General features: G+C 40.4%; 2 protein-coding genes across 4 annotated transcripts; both read right to left on the bottom strand.

Moving 5' to 3' along the window:
- Nucleotides 1–1,430: 1,430 nt before the first annotated feature.
- On the bottom strand, nt 1,431–6,812 carry LOC306844865 (retinol dehydrogenase 8-like). Its single transcript, XM_079377283.1, has 6 exons — nt 6,614–6,812; nt 5,493–5,654; nt 4,003–4,182; nt 3,707–3,800; nt 3,210–3,393; nt 1,431–3,066 (listed from the first exon to the last, which is right to left on the bottom strand). The coding sequence occupies exons 1-6, from the start codon at nt 6,708–6,710 to the stop codon at nt 2,827–2,829; spliced, it is 957 nt and encodes a 318-aa protein (XP_079233409.1). The 5' UTR covers nt 6,711–6,812; the 3' UTR covers nt 1,431–2,826.
- Nucleotides 6,813–7,105: 293 nt separating this feature from the next.
- Nucleotides 7,106–23,989, bottom strand: LOC306845417 (gelsolin-like). 3 transcript variants are annotated; one of them, XM_079378195.1, is made up of 17 exons: nt 23,803–23,989; nt 20,985–21,170; nt 20,677–20,831; nt 19,348–19,509; nt 19,102–19,251; nt 12,210–12,299; nt 11,057–11,189; nt 10,898–10,986; nt 10,599–10,814; nt 9,856–9,989; nt 9,640–9,730; nt 9,228–9,398; nt 8,965–9,139; nt 8,722–8,837; nt 8,552–8,629; nt 7,958–8,018; nt 7,106–7,788 (listed from the first exon to the last, which is right to left on the bottom strand). In XM_079378195.1, the coding sequence occupies exons 2-17, from the start codon at nt 21,163–21,165 to the stop codon at nt 7,628–7,630; spliced, it is 2,163 nt and encodes a 720-aa protein (XP_079234321.1). In that variant the 5' UTR covers nt 21,166–21,170; nt 23,803–23,989; the 3' UTR covers nt 7,106–7,627. The 3 variants fall into 3 exon arrangements, with proteins under 3 accessions (XP_079234321.1, XP_079234323.1, XP_079234322.1); XM_079378197.1 differs by having other exon boundaries at nt 20,985–21,188; nt 23,803–23,883; XM_079378196.1 differs by lacking the exon at nt 23,803–23,989 and adding an exon at nt 22,038–22,249.
- Between the last annotated feature and the right edge of the window lie 634 nt (nt 23,990–24,623).

The raw sequence follows: 24,623 nt of genomic DNA on the forward strand, positions 1-24,623 counted from the left end.
TGCTGCAGCGCCCGGGGAGCAGTTGGGGGTTCGGTGCCTTGCTCAAGGGCACCTCAGTCGTGGTATTGAGGGTGGAGAGAGCGCTGGACATTCACTCCCCCCACCTACAATTCCTGCCGGCCGGAGACTCGAACCCGCAACCTTCGGATTACAAGTCCGACTCTCTAACCATTAGGCCACGACTTCCACGTTTTATTTATTTTATATTTTGAAACATTTCGCCGGTTACTTTCGCTTTTTCCGTGCAGCTTTCAGCGGGTGGGACTGTAAAGGAAAGTGAATGAACGAGACAGTAATATGCTGGACATTTTGTATATCAAAAAGAAGTATTAAAAGCTCAAAGCCGCGAAACGGAACTCAATCCGCTTCTGACTGGATGTTTTCTGCACGCGAGGTCCGAGTGGAACATTGACAAGCATAGTAGCCTAATCTTCGGTGGTGCGCCTCAAAACACGGACCCCTGGTTTCACAGACAAGGTTTAAGACTAGTCCCAGACTAAAATGTAATTCTGAGCTGTTTCAACTGTAATAACCTTGCACTGACTAATCTTAAAACATATCAGTGCATTTGTTTTCTCTCAAGATGCACGCCAGTAATGTTTTTTCTAATGCATGTTAATAAAAATTACTCAAATGCCCTAATTGAACTATAACCTAATCCTGGCTTAGTCTAAACCCTGTCTGTGAAACCAGGCCGGAGTGTCTAAATGCCCGCACTGTGTATTCACATACGGTCGACATAAGCACCGTGCATTATTTTTCACATTTTTCCTTTGGCCTTGATAAAAGCTTGCAGTCTTGTTGACAATCTCTGTTGTTACTGACTTTCAAATAGTTTCCAGAAAGTTGCTTTTGATGAAAATTTTGTGCAGTCTATCATCAAATCCATTCAATCCCAACAATAATAATATTTTAGCATTAGAAACATACTGTGACTAAAGCTCTTACACATACTTTTGGATTAACCATTACAGAAACATAAAAACAAATATTTTGGTAATCACCAATACTTAGTTTAGGGCAGCTGTGGCACAAACCATTGGGTGGTGGCCTAATAAATTTAAGCACTACATGTAATTGAAAACAAGACATTGTTGCATTTCTGAAAACACCCTTTTTACACAAGGGAGTAAAACTTTAAAAAATATTTAAAACATTTAATATAAATTAATGAAAAATGAGCTGAGGTCAACAATGACTCTAAAAAGATTATCCACACTCTCCTTTTTTCCCCCATAGAGATTGAAGTGATTAACAGATTGGATTATTATACCTGCAACAATTGGCTTCACTAATTTTTACTTCATCTCATTTTAGAACAGATTACACATGTAAGAGGTGGTATCACGAGTTATTGATAATTTTTATAGTATTATATAATAATATAATAATTTCAGAATACACTGTAAAAAGTGGTAACTTGATTTTGTAAGGATTTGTGTAGCCTTGTTATCAGGTCAGTTTATTAATATAACATTTTCCAGAAAAAGAAAAAAAAACAGAACATTTTTATCTATTTATTTTTTGTGGCGAGTGGGAGGGGGCACTCTAGGTATCATTGCTGAGGGCCACCAAAGAGTCTTAATCCGCCACTGCCTGTGACCATAGTTGCTTTTGGGAAATGCACCCCAGGATGATAGCTCTCCAGAAGCAGGGACTGGAGATACTACAGAACAGACTATAAAGTCTGTTGTAAAATAGTCTGTGACTTTTTGTTCTAAAAAAAAAGATAAAAATCCAAAATGAATGTTTATTGGTAAACATCTTGAAGATTAGTCAATAGGTTGTCTGTGTTAAGCTGTTTCCTCACAAAAGCAGTTTATTCAGCATGGAAGCCTTTCCTCCACTGACATCCTTTAAAAACCGCCTTAAACACATCTGAACCAGCTAATAAAGGTCTTCAGGATCACTAGAAATTTCTTGGGAGATGTGTTGGCACTAAACTCTGCAGGACGGTACACTCTAAAAAAAAATGGTGCTATATAGCACTAAAAGTGGTTATTGGCTCGTAATCATATGGGGAACCTCTTTTGGTGCTATATAGCACCATAGCTTTAAAAGTGCTGTATAGCACCTTTGTCAAATGGCGCTATGTAGAACCATAAGAGGTGCCATATTGCATTGTATTTCTTCAACAAAAATGGTGCTAAACAGCACCAACAGTGGTTCTTTGGCTGAAGAACCGCTGAAGAACCACACAGGAGCTTAACAGGTTCTGTATATGGTAGCGGTGCTATATAGTCCCTCAGTCATGCCAAAGAACCAATGAAGAGCCGCTGAAGAACCACTGAAGCACCAAGATTTAGTGCTATATAGCATCAGTGTAGCCCTCAAGTAGCAAACTAGACCTTCCCTGCCATATACAGTATGTCTATAGATTTTTTAGATATAGCCATTTTACTTCCATATTGGTGATAAGGTGTGATGTATCTCATGTGTACGTTAGTGGTATTTTTTTTATTAATAAATTATATAGAAATATTTAGTATTATAATGCCTTAAAATTATAATATCATGCTTTATCTTTGCTGTCACGCCCACTAGAGCCTCAACAAAAAGGCAAGAATACGCTGAATATCTATGAGGCTGAGAGGCATTTATCTCAAGTAAACCAACACTGGAACAAATCCTGCTCCGGAGCAAGTTATATTTAGAGAGTAATTTGCTGTATGGCTACTTACATACAGTACCATGAAATTTCCTGAGTTTTTGGAACCGAAAGTTGAGGTTGTCCATTTACTTTAGGTAAACTTACCCAGTTAAATTGCTTAACTAAATTGTTCAATTGTTTTCTGGAATACCCCCAGGTCTCCAGCAGAATATTCTTTAAGAGACATTCTTGTCTTTATCCAAAGAGAAGCTCTTACGGCTTCTCCAGCGCAGGAGCTTGAGGAAATTGAGACTTGCATTGAACACCTTGTCATGTTCAAACACCATTTTATAAAAGGTTTCAATGGGAAGGTCACCATTTGGATCCGCATATTTTAGGGTGGTCATGGGTGTGTACAGATGGTTAGTCTGATGGCGAAATGGTGGGTTGTCCATGGTAATCATTTTGAATGTGTGCTGGTTATAAAAGAAACAACATATGGACTGTTAGTAATTCAGAGACAAAACAAAAACATCAGAGCATTGGAAAGATAGATGAATGAAATAAATGAAATGTTGCATGAAATGTTCTGGAAAAGTTCTCATGCTTGTGCAAGTACCTCTGCAACATCCTCTGGAGTTTGTCCAAGACTCTGGAATATCTGGTTGTAATTCTTCAAGTAGATGTTGGTAAACATATCTGCTGTCACTTTATCAGCTTTGGAGAGGTCTATCTTCAAACCATCCTCATACACCTTACGCTCAAACTCTGTGATGACGGGTCCTGGTTCAATGAGGCTGATACTGCACAGATGCAAATACAATATACATACAATCACAACTTTAATGTGGGGTTCAAAGCTTTCAAAACACATCGAGAATCTTGAAATGACTGCTGCAATCTATTATCATGAACAAGAAAACTGAGCTCTTATAAACTTGTAAATTTGAGTATTTCTAGTCATACAGAGCAACCACAGGATGTGATGAGGCAATGTGGTTCATGTCCACTCTTTCTAGATTTATGTTCAAGTGAATAAATGTAAATGTACTCCTGGGTAGTGAGGTATTTGGGACCATTCAATGCTTGGACACCTATATGAGTGTGATCACTTACTTCAGATTGAATCTCAGAGCTTGAACTGCCAGACTCTCACAGAAACCTTCAACAGCGAACTTGGAAGCAGCATAAATGTCATTAAACAAAATACCTGTGTACGTGAACACGACAGTGATTAGAGATGGTAAACCCTGATTGAATCCTCTCAGAGCTCCTTTAGTCATTGTTGTTAATCCTTTAAGTATCTAAATTGGACCTCTCACCCCCTGGTATAAAGAGCTCAAATGCAAATAACAGCTTAAGAAAACCAGTCATTAATAAAAGCTGGTTGTTGTCCCTTTTTAACAACTCACCTTGAATCCCCATTACACTGCTGATTACCACTATGTGGCCACTTTTTCTCTTCTTCATATCAGGTAGAATCTCCTTCAAGAGTCGCACAAGCCCAAAGAAGTTAGTGTCCATGACAGATTTCATCTCATCAATGGTCTGACACTCAATGGGGCCAATCATTCCCATTCCAGCATTACTAACTGAAACACAGATAATGGAAGGGTAGCATCAACAATGCTGACTCACAGAAGACAAATGAAGCAAATCATGAAGTTTTAATGAGTTTCAGTTTTATCTTATCTACAGCTGCAAAAGCATATTTTATTTTATCGATTGTGTCTCATAAACTGCTGAGATTTTCATGCACAGTTCAACAGCAACAGCAATTGCGTGGGTAATGATATTTTCTGAGAGAGATCAGACAGACAGATTAACAGACAGATTAACGGTGACAGGAAGGAATTAAATAATGTTGTGTTACAACAGTGCTACAGAGTAGAGCAATGCTGAATGCAAAATGTTGAATCTTGAAGTGGATAGACTGCAGCAGCAGAAGCCCATATTCACTTCTTATTAGAACAGGAAACTGGATGTACTCTAATGGCCAAATATACTACACCAACTGTACTATGTTATAAAATCTGCTCTGCATAGACCAGAATCTCTGATTTTCTCAGGTTCTTGTTATATCTATGCCACAAAGAATTCCGGCTGTTCTCTAAGCAGACTGGCTCTTTTAGCTGAAAGCAGGACTTCCGTTTATACAGCATAGGCCTATTACAGCATTAGGGCTTTTCACAGTACCCTGGGTCATTCTAAAACCCCAGGTAAATAAAATCGTGGGTTATCTTGCTTCATGTTTCACACTACTCATACTTTACCTGGGGTTAAAAGTAATCTGGGGTGTTCAGTAGCTGACGTTTCATACTGTATTTAAACCCCAGGTTAATGCTATGTCTACATGGCTCTGCATTCTACATTCATCCAATCAAAAGCACTGATGCAGCAAATAAGAATCCTTACGAAAATTTGTAGTAAAACAAATGTGGTTACAGCCTACAAAGGGTAATCAATGCGCCAAAAAAAAAAGAAAAATGGTTATACACTTTTACTATAATAAAACCATGGTTAATTTCCGTAAGGGAACGTTCAAGTTTAGTACAGTGTGAAATGCTATCTTATAAATTCCAGAATTTATTATTTTTTTATTATTCATATTTATTATTAATTATGCTAATTAAGACAGAGCAGGATTTCATAACCCTCGGTAAAAAAAGTGGTGCTGCTAACCCAATTCTCAATTACAAACGTTCCTTTACCCAGGGTTAAAAGCGGGGTTTAGATTTGAAATAATCCGGGGTTAAGGGCAGTGTGAAAATCCCTGCGTGTCCGTCTCCGCCTATATAGGCGCCCTGCACATGCTATGTGGGAAAAATTAGATATAATGGCCACAAAGTTAAAGCATGGCATTTGTGTTTTGATGTAAGAAATACATCTAGGAAACCCTTACTGAAAATGTCAACTCTGCGCATGGGCAGGCTGTCCACACAGGCTTTGATCGAATTCTCATCACAGACGTCGAGCTGCTTGATCTCCAGTGTGCTGCCCAAAGTACGACCTGCTGCCTCCTCCAGAGCTTCACGTTTAGCCAGGTTCCTCATGGTCGCATACACTGCCAAAGCCAAAACGTTTAGCTTAACTTTCATTTGAACTAGTATGCTAATAAGTGATTTCAGATAACAGGTGGAGACTATCATTAATGACTCCTAAAGCTACTCAGCTACTTATTTTATAAAATCTACAAGCGAAGTATAATTATTTAGAAGAATACACAAGTTACGCATGAAGAAACATTTTAAGCTGCATTTTTAGTAAAAGCAGTGCAGCTGCAGACAGCATACAGTTGTAAAACTGCATATTTCCCTTCTCTTGCAAGTTTGTACTGTCAAAATCTGTGTGGAGTTCCCCATGGCATACACTGCCAAACTCAATATATATATAGGCTAACTTTCATTTGAAGATCTGATCATATTTCCAAGTAGCAGATTGTGATTACAGTCGTTATTTAATGACTAATGGATTAGTGCTTCTCATCTGCTTACTTTGGAGTAATCTACACGCAAAGTCAATTTATATAGGAGAAAGTTTAAGAAGTTGTAACAGGGTACAGGTGTAACACTGTGAATATTACACATTCCCTTCTTAATGTGCACATTCACATTTGTCCTTAATAATTGTTTTGGGACATGCCTGCGTTGACAGCACTAATGGGAGAATGTACATCTGTCACCACTGTGAAAATAATCAAGAACATAAGAAAAATACTAAAGTGATACATATAATAAAATGATTCAAAACAGTCAAGAGTATAAAATGTGTCAGTGTGTTTCACTTAAATGTAAACCTATCTAATTTAGCGCACTAATAAGTGTCACAAACGTCCCAGCTAAGTTTTTAACATTTGGTTGATAAACAGATAATGGCATCTTTTGAAGAAAAACAAATCTATGTTAATTTTTAACAGTATTTGTTCAGTACAACAAAAAGCAAACATTTTACAACTGTACTACTGTACATAGGATAAGTATAATAGTGTCTACACCACTATTATACTTATCCTATGGGCCTTACCCATAAACCTCTTTTTCTCATCTTTGGCAAGACGAACAGCAAGTGCCAATCCGATCCCAGAAGAACAACCAGTGATCAGTACAGCCTTCTGATTCATGGCTCTTTCTCTGATGATACGGTGGGACGAGAGAACAAGAAGTAAATGAAGGCTAAGGAGAACTGGAAAGAAGATAAAGAGACAGAAGCTTGAGAGATGAGCTAAAACACCTGCTAATCCACAGCATAAAGACTCAGCAGAACGTCCCACGTGTCACTACAGTCTAGACATGTGGTGGACAATACGTAACATTACGACTGCTGAGATGCAAGTCTATACACCAATGTGGTCTAAAAGAAGTATCTGATAAAACACAACATCAAATGCATATTTTTCAAAAGGTTGGGCTCAGTCAGTAAGTCCCCACATCAACGAACACATAACTCGGCACTATTTAAAAAAAAAAAATTTTTATACTGGGATAAAAATTAAGTAATTAAGTAATTATACTTAATTATACTGGGATTCAGAAAAATTGTAGAGATACATTAGAATCTTTTTCAGCAACTACAATATATTCTCTCAGATGTTTCAATTTGCAAATTTATGAGACATTATCCATACACGTGTACAGTTTTTAACAATCCAATGGCACCAAGTTGTCGAATACAGACAAATGTTATTGTCTTGCTTATATAAAAAACATTTTCCCTTTCCATTTCTTTTAATTTTAATTCAAAAAATCATAAAGAATGTGCAGTCAAAAAAACCTCACTTGAATACAGAAGCATATAAAAGAGTTTAATTGTATAAAAAGACAAAGTCAATGCATAGGAGTCAACAAGGCAAAAAGTCATTAATAGTGGCAAAATACAGTACATAGTGGCTTAACATGCAGCATTATTGCATACTGTGTTCCCATCTGCATCCTTTACAGACCATCAATGCATGAAACACAAGGTGGTGATTATGGAGGTGATTATCCTGGAAGCTATGCAAAAGTATATAAAGGTTTGCTTGTCTGAACGCGTGTGCTTTTAAAAACGAGCACGGATGCGATCCAGTGGGTCTGTGTCCCACATCTTTCCGTCCCAAGCCTGGAACCAGCCAGTGAAAGTTGGGGGCTCAAAGCCTTGCTTTACAGTGATGACCGGGGTGCCACGGCGACCAGAGGGGTCAGAATCCACATAATCTTTGGCTAACGGTAAAGAAACATGCACATTAATAATCAGGAATTACATTCAATGGCAATGTTAATCAAATTGAATCCTCAATTATGGACTGCTATTTGGGATTTTGCTTTTTGGTACCTTAACTGTTTAAATGTATGTGTTAAAGTTAGTTAGTACTTTAGCATCTTAACTTACCTATTTTATCTGCTCCATTCCGCTCCACCTCGTTGGCATCATTACCAATCCAAACAAAGACCTAAAAGAAGAAGAAATTGAATTAAACATTTAAAGTTTAACATTAGACCTAAGTCAGGTTACATTTATATTTAATTTTTGACAGGCATGATAACAAGGCTGTAATGGATGGACACAGATAACATAATTTTCACGACTTTCAAAACTGTTTTATTGAAATTTTGTCTAATGACGTTTTTGTTTTTTTTTAGAAATCAGTTATGTCAGCACATAAACTATTGGTATGTTGTTAAACAACAGTACAATCCATTGAACACACTGTATTTCTATAACTTTAAAGCCTCATTTTCATTCCTGTAAAAAAATAAATGAATATATGCACTACCCTGACTAAGTTCTATAACTCAACTTCTGGTATGTAATGCCCAATTTTCAAGAACCAGTCAAATAATTACGGAAAAATCTATATTCATTCTGTATTTCTGCTTGAAAATTCTGTTTCACTCAGAAGTTTTTTAGATTACAGAAGTAAAATGTGTTGCAAACATAATTTCATGTTGTCTTTAATTCATTATCAGTACTTGAAATGCTAACCTGATCCCAGGTGTCCAGCAGCATGACATCATCAGTGGCCAAATCAGACTGAGTGAAATCTCCAGGCACTTCCTCAGCCTGAAATGGAATAAGAGAGGTATAGTAAATTATATGGATTTATTTAACAAAGAAATTTAAATAAGCTGCAAATTCCATTTATGTTAACTCACAATTAGACATCCAGTCTTGTTGGAGCAGCCAAAGAGACGTGGAGGTTTAACAGTTTTCTGCAGACTTTTAGAGGTTTGATAGTCCTTCTTTCCACCCAAAGCTGACCAAAACCCAGCTGAGCGAAGCAAAGATATAGATAAGTACCAATCAGTTCAAAAGAAAAGGAAGCATGATTAGTTTAGGAATGCCTTTTAACTGTATAAATTACAACGTTTGAACATTTACAAAAGGCAGACACCCACCCGGCTCTTTGCCCTCTGAAATTTCTGTTGCACTGCCTCCAAGGAAGCTGCAGACGTGTTTAGCAGCAGCCATTTCTTCCTCTGAAGCAGCCACTCCTTTCCACAGAAACAGGCCGCTAGGACATTTCAGCACAAGCACATCATTAGTGTTCAGTTGAGATGCAGTGGGTTCCACCTGATTGTGAAGAGAGAGAGAGAGAAAGATGATTGTCTGATGGTCATTGCTGACTGTGTCCATGTATGTGCCTGCCGTCATCACTGACCTCCACAGCGCGTGTTGCACGGTTGGAGCTCTGGCGGATATGGAAAAGGCGTGTATTGCCAGTCTGACTCTGACCACCTTTACGTGAAGTCCCACCCTTGTGGATGATCATGGGTTTCCCCTTGAACAGGCTCATCAAATGGGCCGGTTCCTGGCCTTGAGTGACACGTACCTGCAGAGCAACACAACAGTGAATTGTAAACCGTGTAGACCTTTTTATTTCCTATAAACTAAGCTCTTCTCTGTATCGTATTAGACATGACAACAGCAGTAAATAAAAATAAATCCTTTATAAAATGGAAACTAGAGATTTAGACCTAAAATTTAGACATGTAGTGTAGAACAGAATGACCAAACAACAAAACCTATTATCAACAGGCATAAACATTAGACAGACTTGTGTTTGGTAATACCTGGACAGGCGAACCTCCCATGGAATCATCCAGCTTGACTGTTAGAAAAGCTGAGGCAGCCAGCTCATCTTGTGTACACTTTAGTCCTTGCCTGATGTAAGAATTAATACATTTAATTAGATTATTAAATATTGACTTGATTGGGTAAATATTGGCTAAGTGGGTGGTTAATGAGCACATGTTCCAACATGTCAACCTGTGGCTATTTTCACTTACCAGGTGTAGATAATGTGTTGCTCTCTGCTTCCCTGGCGATAGGTGTAGAGAATCAGGTAACAGTCTCCTCCATAGAACTGCCCATAGCTGGAAGGGTCCAAAGGAACTCTATCCCCACCTTCAATGCGCCATATCTGCTTAAGTCATAGCAATGGACTTCATACAAGTGTGGCATTGTAGTTAACAATAAAATCAACCTCATTATTGAATTTTTAGCCATTATAGCTGCTCAGTCATGGGTTCAAATGGGTCTTTAGAATAGAGCTTCATTTATGAATTTGTAGTTAACATAAAATAAATGCTATAGTAGCATTAGCAAAAATCAGGTTTGACATTTGACTGTGTGTTATACATGTTGTAGAACAAATTACATGAATTTTTTAAAGTAATGTTAGTCAAAGATACAGTTTACATTTACCATTTTTCTGTGAGTGTGAAAGATTTCTATACATAGATTGCGTTACGGGTTATTCATGAGAATTTGATGTGTTGACCAAAAGAAAGCTTCCCAGTTTGAAAATGAAATCTATGTGAGCTGTGCTTCATACATTGCTACACTACAGACAATGAACAGTGGACATTTTTGCATGCAAGATTTGGCAGAATTTTCTGTAGTTTTACACCTTTAAAATGAAAATCCATTACCAGTTGCTGAGGCAACCCATGGCTAATTCTCTTCTGGGTTTTCAGACCAGACTGAACAGTTCTAAGTTCCTTGGTGTTATTAGCTTCAATATTTTTACCTGGACCTTGCCAGAGCCGTCATCCACCATGCCATGCTGGGCAGCCATTGTTTTGTTGGAATGCAGACTAGAGGCATCAAAGGGAACCTGTGAAACTTTGGCAATGCGGCCAATGCTGTAGGCTTGGCCTGGACCTGTGGTTTGGTCCTTATCCTTCCAGTTACTGAAGAACTGCTTGAACAGTGTGGTCTCACCTCTGGCTGGCATAACCTGGATCTGGTCACAAAAAAGGTAGACTGGTTAGAATTTGGCTTGCACTTGACTTACTTTCATTAACATGCTGGATCTAAGTCTGTTACCTGTGTGTTTTTGGGGTAGTTCTTGTCTTTGATAAACTGCTCAGCTACTTTCATGGCTGCCTTACGTTCTTCAGTATTTGCATCTGGTCCTGAGTTGTTAAAACAGATGAAATGGTCAATATGTGTAATATAAGAAGGGCAAAACAATTTTGACCATACCTTTCCAAAGAAAGATCTTGCTGTCCACTCCATTGTCTAGGATGTAGCACTCGGTGGGACTGAGCATTTCCTGTCTGAAAGGGCTGCTCTGGGCCACCAGAGATGTCTTCACAGAGCCTGCAGCATCAGACACCTAACCCATACAGAACACATGAATGCATACTTTAACCCAATTAGCATAATATAGTGCTCGTAGGGTGTGCACAGTGTTGGATAAGTTACTCTAAAAAAGTAATTAATTACTAGTTACTAATTACATCTTCAACAGTGTAATTAGATTACTGTACAAATTACTCTCTCCAAAAAGTATTTAACTACCTATTACTAATTACTTTCTAAATCCTTTATCAACCTCGACAAGTTAATGAAGGATGGACCTGAAACAGTTCTTTTAATTCTTTCAAATAAATAATCAAAATCAGAATCAGATATCATAATTGATAACTACATAAATTATTCTGGTCACACTTTAGATTAGAGTCCAGTTCTCACTATTAACTAACTATTAGCTATTACTTTTGCCTCAATATTCTCCTAATGACTGCTTGTTAATACTTAGTAAAGTAGTTGTTAAAGGAACAGTCCAATTTTTTTAAAATACCGCCAGACCCGGAGATCGGCTGAATGGTTTCGAAAACGGTAAAACTCAACTGTTTAACTCTTGGGGAGTTGGAAAATGAGCCTATTTTCAAAAAAAGTGTTCCTTTAAGTTTAAGAATTGGGTAGGATTAAGGATAAAGTCTTGCAGAATAATACATTAATATGTGTTTTTTTAAGTAATAATAAACAGCCAATATTCCAGTAATATTCCTGCTAATAACCAACTAGTTAATAGTGAGAAATGGACACTAAAGTGTTACCAATATTTTTATTAACTCACCAAAGTATTTAAGGTGAGAAGGCTACATAAAAAGCATGCATTTTAAGGTTAGACTTTAATTTTGATGTTAAATTCACTATTGTATTGTGTATAAATGTTCTACAGTCTATACACAGTATTAATTACATAAGAAGTAATTGTAATTAAATTGCAGAAAAAATAAGAGTAATCCCTTACTTTACTTTTTCAAGGGAAAAGTAATTAAATTACAGTAACTACTTACTTAGAAACTAATTACACCCAACAATGGGTGTGCATAATACATAAATGTACCATGTAGAGCGAGCCCTTTTTCTGATTGCTTCTGTCAGTCGTCTCATCGTCAGGGCTTCCTGCTGGGATGTTGGGCTTCAACCCAAGAGCCTAAAAATAAACAAACACAATAAGAGTTTCCACCAGTTTTCTCCATGGCACCAGTCAACCCAGGACAAAAAAAAGACCAATATGCTGAACCTTAACCAAGAAGTTCAAATCAAAACCAGATGGACTGGGATTCTCTCTTTGCTGATTGCAACTCTAATTGTATTAAACATTTACTATTTACTGTGGCAAACAGATTCCATCTTTCTTTTAGTGTTTCTGAACCTTATACACTAGAGCATTGTGCTAACAATGCTAAGGTCATGAGTTCAGTTCCCAGAGAATGCATGATTTTGAATACACTGTAAATCGCTTGGGATTAATGTGACTACCAAGTGAATGTTTACAGATTCATTCAGATTCTAGTGTCTCTCATTCCATGTTGTGTTGATTTCTTGCTTGCATTACTGGACTTTGTTTTTGTAGCTACAAAGATGGTCTACAAAATTTGGAGAAAGCTATCCGTTTGTCACGGTGCACACACAAGGAGGAAACAGGAACACGCAGACGAGGACGTAAACTCAAATAATAGACATCTGGACAAGACATGGCAGGACAAGGCAAGGCTTACAGACAGGAAACACCGGGGGTAACAAGTAGACCAGACGAAATCCAACTCAACAGACAGGACTATAAATACACAGGTTAATCATAGATAACAAGACGAACACGGCTGGACAAGAATGAACTAATGATTACATTTAACAAGGACAGGAAACAAACCAAATATGGAAACATGAGGCGGGAACACATGACACACCGGACTGACACCGTTAGCATTCCCATTCATTTCAATGGCAGTTGCTCAGCTCACTTCTGCTTTTTGGAATAAGCTAACTAGATCATGCTAAACCCATTAGCTGCAGAGAGTGTCTTATTAGATCATCCATAAGAAAAAATGTATGGCTGGGACTCCAGTTAAGTGGTGGTTTTATGCGGACAAAATTCCAGGATAAGTCACCACAAAAGTTGGTTGTTTCACTGGAAGATTGATTTATGACATTTAAAATTTAAAAGAAAGAAAGAAAGAAACATGCATTTTAATACCAGTAACCTGCTTTGAGCTACATTTCTGTAGCTCAAACAGTACAGCATTCCACTAATCACGCCACGGTCATGAGATCAATTCCCAGGGAATGCATAAACTGATAAAATGTGAACCTTGAATGCTATTCAAGTAGCTTTGTATAAAAGTGTTTGCCAAATGCATGAATGTTGTTACAGAGGAGGTTCCTGTACCGCCTCCCTCGCACCACCAGAGGGAGCAATTGCCTGAGTATTAGTTTTTCCATGAACTCCATTTCCCATAAGGCCTCATACCTGGGACTGATTGCACTTACACCTGCACCTCATTTACACACATGCTTATAAGCTGCTCACACACACAGACTCTTCGCGAAGTCTTGATTTGCCCCGGCTGTCATTTCTGAGCGTTATTTCCCGTGTTTGTTTTCTGTGAGTTTTGACCTTGGACTGTTTACCGTTATTGATTGTTTGCTGCCTGCCCTGACCTGGATTGTAATTCGGATTCTGATTCTTGCTGCCTGCCCCGATCTTCTGCCTGTATTCACAACTCTGTCTCTGCCTCGCCTACATTGCTCAGTTTGCTGTTGATTGACCCTGCTTGTTTGACTATTCCGAATAAAGAGCTGCAAATGGATCTAACTCCGTCTGGTCCCACGCAACAGAAGACTTCGCCAGACAGTGATCCAGCGGCCCTCGCGCAACTCTCCAACGAATTATCTGCTCAAGCATCTCAGCTGGCATCACAACAATACCAGCTGAATCGATTGATGACCCTGACAGAGGAGCTAGTTCAAGCATTGCAAAGCTTCCATCCGTCGACAACCAGCACCATGGGAGCCCAGCCATCAGCACACAGCAACCCCGCACCGTCACTACCTTCTCTGGTCAGCCCGCGCCTCGCCTTCCCGGAGCGGTTTGACGGTACACCGACTAAGTGTAAGGGCTTCCTGTTACAGTGCTCTCTGTTTGTCAATCAACAACCGCTATTATATCCCACTGAATCTAGCCGCATGGCTTTTGTTTGTTCACTATTAACCGGGAGAGCGTTAGAGTGGGCAACAGCAGTTTGGCGAACGGATGGTTCCACTTTTCCCACGTTCGAGGCTTTCCTTCAACAGTTTCGGGAGGTCTTCGAACATTTCACGGAGAGAGGAGATGCTGGTGAGCAATTGTTAACCTTAACTCAAGGAAGGAACTCGGCGGCTGAATACGCCCTCTCATTCCACACACTCGCAGCTCAAACCACCTGGGTCGAAGACACACTGAAACTGCTATTCAGAAGAGGATTAAGGACCGAATTACAGTCTGAACTGGCCTGTCGTGACGTGGGTAAGAACTTGAACGAATTCATTGATCTCACCATACGAATAGATAATCTGCTCCGCTCACGACGCTCTACATGAGCCCCAGTCCGTGTCTCTCACGAGACGGTCACGGATCAGGAACCAATGCAGCTCGGAACTACCCACATCACGCCTGAGGAACGTGAACGCCGAATGCAGAATCACCTCTGTCTTTACTGTGGTCAACCGGGACATATGAGGAACTCTTGCCCCGTGCGCCCCTCATCAAGATCTCAACCGGTGAGTCAACCATCCACAAACACCCACTCCTCATCTTGCTTTAATTTACCAGCTCAGTTAATCACTCAGAAGAAAGTATTTAAGACATCTGCACTCGTAGATTCTGGGGCAGCAGGAAATTTTATTTCGAGTGAGTTTGCTACTCAGTGCCAACTGAAACTAACCCCTTGTAACTCCCCCTTGGCAGTGGAGGCGCTAGACGGACGACCAATCGGCGAGGGGAGGATCCTTCAGATCACTGAGGAGGCTACACTTCTCATTGGAACTTTGCATACAGAAACCATCCGCTTCTATGTCATCAATTCATCCACACACTCCATCATCCTAGGACTACCCTGGCTGCGCACCCATAACCCTCACATCTCCTGGAGAGAGAATCAGATCATTCAGTGGGACCCCTCTTGTCAAGATCGCTGCTTGTCCAAAGTCTCAAGAATCCAAAGTAAGATTTCTGACTCATCTGCTCCAGATATTGATAAACTAAACTTGCCAACCGAGTACTCTGATCTAACCGAGGCCTTTAGCAAAAGAAAAGCCTCTCAATTGCCCGAACACCGCTCTGTAGACTGTGCGATTGACCTTATGCCTGGTACCACACCCCCAAAGGGAAGAATTTTTCCCCTGTCACAACCCGAGTCTGAAGCAATGAAACGCTACATTGAGGAAGAATTAGCCAAGGGCTTCATCAGGCTTTCATCTTCACCAGCTTCAGCGGGATTCTTCTTCGTGAAAAAGAAGGATGGGGGATTGCGACCCTGTATTGACTATCGTGGCCTGAATGAGATCACTGTGAAATTCCGTTACCCGCTACCACTGGTACCAGCAGCATTAGAACAGCTCAACCGAGCCAAATTTTATACAAAGCTAGATCTCCGCAATGCCTATAATCTCATCCGCATTCGTGAGGGGGATGAATGGAAAACTGCCTTCTCGACCACTAGTGGGCACTATGAATACCTCGTTATGCCCTTCGGCCTAGCCAACAGTCCATCTGTCTTCCAGTCCTTCGTAAATGATGTTTTCCGGGACTTGCTTAACAAGTGGGTGATAGTATACATCGATGATATTCTAATCTACTCAAACACCCTGGAAGAACATGTTCGTCATGTCCGGTCAGTGCTAAGTCGTCTGATCCAGTATCAACTATATGCCAAAGCTGAGAAATGTGAATTTCACCAGACCAGTACATCATTCCTGGGCTACGTGATCAGTCAGCAGGGAGTAGCCATGGAAGACAAAAAGGTTAGTGCTGTTCTGGATTGGCCTCTACCTCAAACTGTGAAAGAGCTCCAACGCTTCTTAGGATTCGCCAATTTCTACCGCCGATTCATCAGGAACTTCAGTACCATCGCCTCACCTTTAACCACCATGACAAAATGCCACACAACCCGTCTGAGTTGGACCACAGAATCACGTCAGGCCTTCGACGAACTTAAAGCCAGATTTACTTCAGCACCCATCTTGCGACACCCAGATCCTGAACGGCAGTTTATCGTCGAGGTCGACGCTTCTAGCACAGGGGTGGGGGCAGTCTTGTCGCAACGTCATGGAGAACCGGCCAAGATGTATCCGTGCGCCTTCTTCTCTCGAAAATTGTCTGAGGCCGAACGCAATTATGATGTGGGCAATCGTGAGCTCCTGGCAATGAAATTGGCTCTTGAAGAGTGGCGACATTGGTTAGAGGGATCCACACATCCCTTCATTGTACTCACCGACCACAAAAACCTAGAATACCTCCGTTCAGCCAAACGTTTGAACCCACGTCAGGCCCGATGGGCGCTGTTCTTCACTCGATTTAACTTCTCTGTAACCTACCGTCCAGGATCTAAGAACACGAAAGCCGACGCACTATCCCGCCAAACGGAAGAATCGATTCCTACCACCCTTACTGAGAACATCATCCCCGAGAGCCTGCTCGTAGCCCCCGTTCAATGGGACATCATGACAGAAATCAACCAGCTGAACAGTCAAGAGACACCTCCAACCGAATGTCCAGCCAACCTCACCTATGTTCCCGAGACCCTCCGCAAACAACTCCTCACCCAGGTACACACAACACCCAGCTCAGATCACCCCGGAATCACGGCCACAACACAACTCCTACGAAACCGCTTCTGGTGGCCCACTCAGTTAAAGGACACTGTCACATTCGTTCGCAACTGCACCAGCTGCAACACATCCAAAACTCCCAGACAAGTACCAGCCGGCCTTCTGACTCCATTACCCACACCACAACGACCTTGGTCACACATTGCTATCAACTTCATCACTGACCTGCCCAACTCACAAGGTAACACAACCATACTCACCATCATAGACCGTTTCTCCAAAGCCTGCCGCCTTATTGCCCTGCCCAAACTGCCCACATCCTTAGAGACCGCCGAACTTCTTTGCAATCAAGTATTCAGATTCTACGGCCTCCCTGAAGATATTGTGTCTGATCGAGGACCACAATTTACCTCCCGAGTCTGGACAGCCTTCTTCAAGCATCTCAACGTCAATGTCAGCCTCACATCCGGATATCACCCAGAATCCAACGGACAAACTGAACGACTTAATCAAGAAGTTATCCGATTTCTGAGATCATACTGTCAACGGAACCAAACTGATTGGAGCAGATATTTGTTCTGGGCGGAGTATGCCCAGAACTCCCTCACCAAACCTGCCACAGGAATGACTCCATTTAAATGCATCCTGGGTTACCAACCACCGCTATTCCCCTGGTCAGGGGAACCCACCGACCTGCCTTCAGTAACGGAGTGGCTACAGAATAGCGAGGCCGTCTGGGATCGGGCTCACACCCATCTGCTCCATGCAGTCAGACGACAAGAACATCAAGCCAACCGTCATCGACGCCCTGCCCCGGCATACACCCCTGGTCAGTGGGTCTGGCTATCCACCAGAGACCTCCGCCTCAGATTACCCTGCAGGAAACTCAGTCCCAGGTATGTCGGTCCATTCAAAATTATTAGACAAATTACCCCAGTATCATTCCGTTTGGATCTGCCTGCTAATTATCATGTTTCTCCTACTTTCCATGTTTCCCTGCTTAAACCCGCTGGTGGTCCGAGCGGAGCGACGGAGGAAGGAACCGTATCCCAGACCCCCCCGCCTATCCTGATTGACGGCGAGGAGGCGTACCGTGTGCACGAGTTGCTCAATTCCAGACGCCGGGGGGGTACACTACAGTACTTGGTTGACTGGGAGGGATTCGGCCCGGAGGAGCGTTCATGGGTCAATGCTGATGACATTCTCGACCCCACTCTCACTGAGGAGTTTCACCGCACGCACCCGGAGAAGCCGGCCCCCCGACCTCGAGGAAGACCCCGGCGTCGGCTGCCTCCTCGCTTCAGGAGCCACTCGCAGGGGGAGGGCTCTGTTACAGAGGAGGTTCCTGTACCGCCTCCCTCGCACCACCAGAGGGAGCAATCGCCTGAGTATTAATTTTTCCATGAACTCCATTTTCCCATAAGGCCTCATACCTGGGACTGATTGCACTTACACCTGAACCTCATTTACACACACGCTTATAAGCTGCTCACACACACAGACTCTTCGCGAAGTCTTGATTTGCCCCGGCTGTCATTTCTGAGCGTTATTTCCCGTGTTTGTTTTCTGTGAGTTTTGACCTTGGACTGTTTACCGTTATTGATTGTTTGCTGCCTGCCCTGACCTGGATTGTAATTCGGATTCTGATTCTTGCTGCCTGCCCCGATCTTCTGCCTGTATTCACAACTCTCTCTGCCTCGCCTACATTGCTCAGTTTGCTGTTGATTGACCCTGCTTGTTTGACTATTCCGAATAAAGAGCTGCAAATGGATCTAACTCCGTCTGGTCCCACGCAACAAATGTAAATTTAGAAAAATGATAGTGTCCATAGCCTGATGTTCTACCAGTTTATAGTCACAATATCTTGTCTATACTGTGTTTTGAGGGAGCTCAGGTGGTTTACAACTTAAAAAAGCCAGAACAAACTGATCAAGAAAACCAGTGCTGTTGCTGGTCTCGCTATTTTTGCTGTCTTTTATTTGTGTTTCATTAAATGAACACCTCACTGAGGCCTGCCGCCACTGACCCAATAACTTACTCTTTCACTTTCTGTCAGAGCAACTCAAGACATGCTCATTCTTTGCACTGCACGTTTAAACTTGCACCAGAATTTCGTTTTTTGTTTTGTATAAGGAGATAAGACTTACGGCAATGACAGCCTCTGGCTCATCACCATCCTCAACCATCTGCAGACTGGCACGCCCATTTCTCTCATTATCACGAATGCCAATAGCCACTTCGGAGGCTTTCAAACGCTCAAAACGGTTGCAGTCACTCCCACACCATTGGTAGATGTCCTAGAAAAATCAAAATATGATTTGTGAGGTTGTGAATTTTGGTTTTCTCAACAGGACAGCAGTTTCATTCATTACTTCACCCCATGTGTTTCTGACCTTGCCGAGATCAATGATGAAGCAGTCTCCACGATTGAAGCTGGCCCAAGACATATTCACCTCTGTGGCACGAATAGCACGTCGCCCCTTAATGTGAAGCAGACGCTTCACATTCATGTCATTAATCACCACATGCTGGAATCCAGAGGCCACACCACCTTGCTGTGTAGGGGGAAAAGAATAAAATATATCAAAATGTCTTGTAGCTCTCAAATTACAATTAAACTAAAAAAAGATTTTCTTATGATGATACACAAAAATTACTTGCAGATGAGATTATATCAAAAAGTAAAATGCAAAATGCACTTAATCTGAGAGGGAAAATTGCACATATGTGAAAGGGAGTTGAGAAATATTCATCACAGCAATACACTGTGATGTGTTCTGCTAGATTATTTCTTATTTTTAAATGATTAAAACCATCTCAGACTAAATCTGCCAAAATATACCATAAATTTGCAAGGGAAAATCATTTAGGAAGTTTCCACTGTTGATTTGAATGTGGTTTTCGACACCCTTCTACATAAATACATTTATTATTTGAGGAATAATAACTCTCATTCCCTACTAAGGGGGAAGTCGTGGCCTAATGGTTAGAGAGTCGGACTCGTAATCGAAAGGTTGCGGGTTCGAGTCCCCGGCCGGCAGGGATTGTAGGTGGGGGGAGTGAATGTCCAGCGCTCTCTCCACCCTCAATACCACGACTGAGGTGCCCTTGAGCAAGACACCGAACCCCCAACTGCTCCCCGGGCGCCGCAGCATGGCTGCCCACTGCTCCGGGTGTGTGTTCACGGTGTGTGTGTGTGTGTGTGTGTGTGTGTGCATTTGTTCACTACTCACTGCTGTGTGTGTGCACTTGGATGGGTTAAACGCAGAGCACCAATTTCGAGTATGGGTCACCATACTTGACAATACGTCACGACTTTACTTTACTACTACCCAGGGCCTTAGCCACCATATACATTGATGTTGACAAATCAACACTTTTGTTTTAGATTAGTGGTCTATCAATATAGGATTTCAATGACATTTTCCATTTTGGAATTGTACCTATTATCTCTATTTACCTTTCGATCAAAGAGGCTTTAATTATAGAAATTACTGAAATGTGATGTATAGTGATGCTAGCAGAGATTAAATCATATTCTTCTGACAGCATATTTTTGACATAATACATATCCAATAATTAAAAGGGTGGGATTATATGGAGCACTAAATGTAAAAAAAAAAAAAGCATGTTACCAAATATGACAGAGTTTGTCAGATTTAACAACAAAAAACTGAAAGAATTGACTTTTTTTCATTCAGCTCTCTGTAGGACATTATTACCTTGTACTTTATTCCAGTTTTAAAGTAGCCAAGGAAGGTGACAGATTCATTGTTCTGAACCTCACGGTACTGGACTGGTGCTCCACCCAGATGATCATCCAGCTGCATAGCAAAAATGGCAGCAGCTCCACTTTCATCTTGAGAGCACTCATTACCTGCAGTTTAAACAGACCCAGAGTAATGCAAATACTCTAAATAAACAGTGTCAAGGTGTGTTTTGTATTAGCCTACATATCCGACAAGAAAAAAAAAAAAGTGCCACGTCTTTGAAAGGGCACTGAATTGTAAATGTGGTTATTGTCACTCACCCAACCACATGTGGACATTGTAGGATGGAGCAGAAGTGGTGTAAAGGACAACATATGCATCTCCAGTGAAGAAGTTTCCAAGCAGTTGTTTGGGGACAGGTTTCAGATCCATATTCTCTATCCTCCAAATCTGCAGACCAGGCACCTTGCCTGCATTCTGGAACTCCTTATGGAAAACCATGATTCCTGGAACATACAAAAATACTGAGGCTGAACTATGAAAATCCATACAATTCAAAGACCTATGGTCTGAAGGCGAAAACTACTGGAAGGGTGATAAACAGGTGCAGAATTAATCTTATAAAGGAAAACACTGGAATAGCAACAACATTAAAAAACAATAAAGACCTAAATTTTCTTTATCTACTACATACTATATATATATATATATATATATATATATATATATATATGAATAGTTCATTTGCAAAAACCGATAAAAATGAGCTGATGTGCATCATTCTCCACATAGACCTAGTATAGACGGTTTCAACGGCAACATAAACAAACATTACTACGCATGCGCACTTATGTGGCCCTAACTTAACTTCCGGTAGACATCCAAATAGAATCAATAACAACAGCTATATCTTATAAATCCCTCTAGAGTAGATTATTTTTTGATAACAAGCAAAATGTTTGCTGCATAAATCAGACGGACTTATTAAAAATGCAAATTCATTCTCTGCCAGCAGGAGGCGCTTTGAAGCGGTAACTGCAACAGATAAAGCAGGGCTGAGCTTACAAACGCTGCGTTATCAGGCATTAATGTTACATGCAAGATGCAATGAAAATGACATCGAACATTTTTTAAAGACATGCAGTCTTCCTTCAGAAATACAGTGATATAAAAACACCCGCGCATCGTTTTGATTTTTAAACGCGCATTACGTGCTCATGTTTATTCAACGAAGCCTTTTGGAAAATCGGTCAGTTTTGATATCGTGGCGGGTCGCCACAAATAAATAAATGTATGGGAAACACATCTCACAGCACAACAACCTGAGCCCAACTTCATTACTCATCACTTTAACTTCGTTTGTAGCAACCTACCAATAGGGGTGCATAATTTGGCAGGGTGCAGAATTCGGCGCAACACCGGCGCCTTGGGGGGGCAATGGGGGGCCTGGCCCGTCCTGTGAGTCACTATAGTGCCCGCCCTGGACGAGCCTGCTGAGTAAAGAAAACGCTGTACTATTCAAACTTCAGTTATTATTTACCCTTGCATTGCGTAAAAGCGGAGATCTGTTTCCTCCAGGCTGTGCGTGGCGCGTCAATCTGAAAGGAGGCGGGGTGGAGTTACGAGCTTTCGCTGAGAGCTTGACGATCCAATGGCGTTACGAAGTTTTACTGACAAGCTCTTTTTAATGATTGGCATTGGTTAAACATTTTAAAACCCTCTGATTCAAAATAATAATGACGAATTATAATATAGATATGAAGTATGGATAATTTTTCACGGCACACCTGACTGGGCTAAGGCAGGGCCGACGAGTTACTGTGCTCCCACTTTCCATCCTCTCCCCTCCTTGCTGAACGTGATCGATTTCAAAAGCGAAAGTGAAACCAATAAAACAGCGCACATAAGAAAGCGATTGCATGCTTTAGCGAGCGTCAGCGTCTGCACGCAATCACAGATTGCACGAACCTCCCCCCTCCTCCCCCCAACACACACACACACACACACACACACACACACGTGAGGTGCCCGGCTCTGTGAGAATGTCAACATATGAGTCATGCTGCATGATTACAGCTGTGGGCAGACATGCGTTCCCGTTCCTTTGAGTTTACCAGAAAAAAACATATGCAAAGAACACACTTTGCATGTACATGAGATCTGCCATTTACAGATTTATAGTATTAGAATAAATAGGCCTACCTGACAGTGCGATTTACCATAAACTATAAAGGATAACAGAAATATTAACCAACTTTGAATGCAATTATCAGCCAGACAACTACTTTTCACACAATACATAGCTAGATTATATGAATTTATCTGTCTAATTTCACTCTTCAGCACTGAAAAAAAATAACTCAAAATTACCTTTGCCTTTAAGCAAAATCAAAGTGGTGTAAATATTGCCTACACCTTGCAATTAAAAACTAATTGTATCTTTTCAACCATTAAGAATTTAATTAGATAAAACTTAAATTCTTAAAACTAGAACTTATGCCTAAATATTTTGATGCAAAGTATGGTAACCATGGTAAATCACGTAAGGGCTTCATGCCTGTGTCTGAATGGACACGCCCACATACTGAAGTTCTAACCAGGATTTTAAAGAAACAAATTGTTTGAATAAGAACTTTGACAATTTCAATTAAATAAGAACCAATAAAGTCCGTAAGCACATTCAGTGTACAAAATGTTTTTTATTTTTTATTTTCTCAGATCATTCTCAGATTTCTCCGATCATTTAAACTCGTTTTTTCCCTGTTATGCTCTAAAAAGTGCGCACGATCGCAAATGCATGTCTGCAAATCACAAAAAATAATAGCAATGTTTGTAAATATAGATAAAGAGTTTGCAATAGTATAAAAGCGGTCTGCAGCTACCCTCCACGTCTACATTTGAAATGAAACTGTTTGAAATTTCCTGTTCTTCATTTTCCGTCAGGGACCTGGATAAGTTAGTCTATTAAATGCAAACAAAGAAATAAAATCCGCTACCTCAAGCATCCCGGAAAGAAAGTCACCAGAAAATAACAGATATAAAGTGATAACCCAGAGATATAATAACAGTTTATTCTGCTGACTTTCAGAGACTCAATGAAGTATGAGACTAAAAGTAAAGCGAGTTCAGTTTTCTTACCTTCCTGGTCAAAGAAATGCACAGAAGGCAATGAAGACAGATCTGGTTTGAGAAGCTGCTCCTGGTTTAGTCCAGACTCAGTTTCACGGGTTTCAATAGATGCGACCCGACTTTAAATGATCTGCCGTATTTTCAGGGGAGAGGCAGATGCGAGTCCTCAGCCAATGACTCTCTCTGTTTCTCTCCCCCCTCAGGCAGTGGTCTCTAAACCACATTATGCAACTTTATGGCACATCCCCAAACCAAATCACACCATAAACCAGCATAACCCTATTCTTTCTACTTGTATAGACACAGAACAGGGCAACATACTATAAATTATTATATTGAAATGCATTATATTATTGGGTGCAGCAGTAAAAAAAAAAAAAAAAAAAAAGAAGCTTTTAGCTACTATTGCTGGTCTTTTTAGTCACCTAGTTGGTTATTTATTAGCTTGTTTTTATAATTTAATTAATCATCATTTAGCTATAATAAAGATTTTATAATAATTATAATTAATGCTGGGCAACGATTTATTACATCCAAAACAAAAGCTTTTGTGTACATAGTATATATATATATATATATATATGTATGTATGTGTACTCTTTATATTTATTATGTGTGTATACAGTATATATATATATATATATATATATATATATAAGGATAAGGAAAATATGTTTATATATATAATATCAATTCTATGAATATAAAAATATACTTGTAAATATTTTCAAAATAATAACTCTATGTGTATGTCTTTATAGGCTGCATAATAAATATACACAGTTCACATACATATATTATATAAACAAAAACTTTATTTTAGATGTGAT

Source organism: Barbus barbus (genome assembly GCF_936440315.1).
Source record: "Barbus barbus genome assembly, chromosome: 25".
NCBI lineage: Eukaryota > Metazoa > Chordata > Actinopteri > Cypriniformes > Cyprinidae > Barbus > Barbus barbus.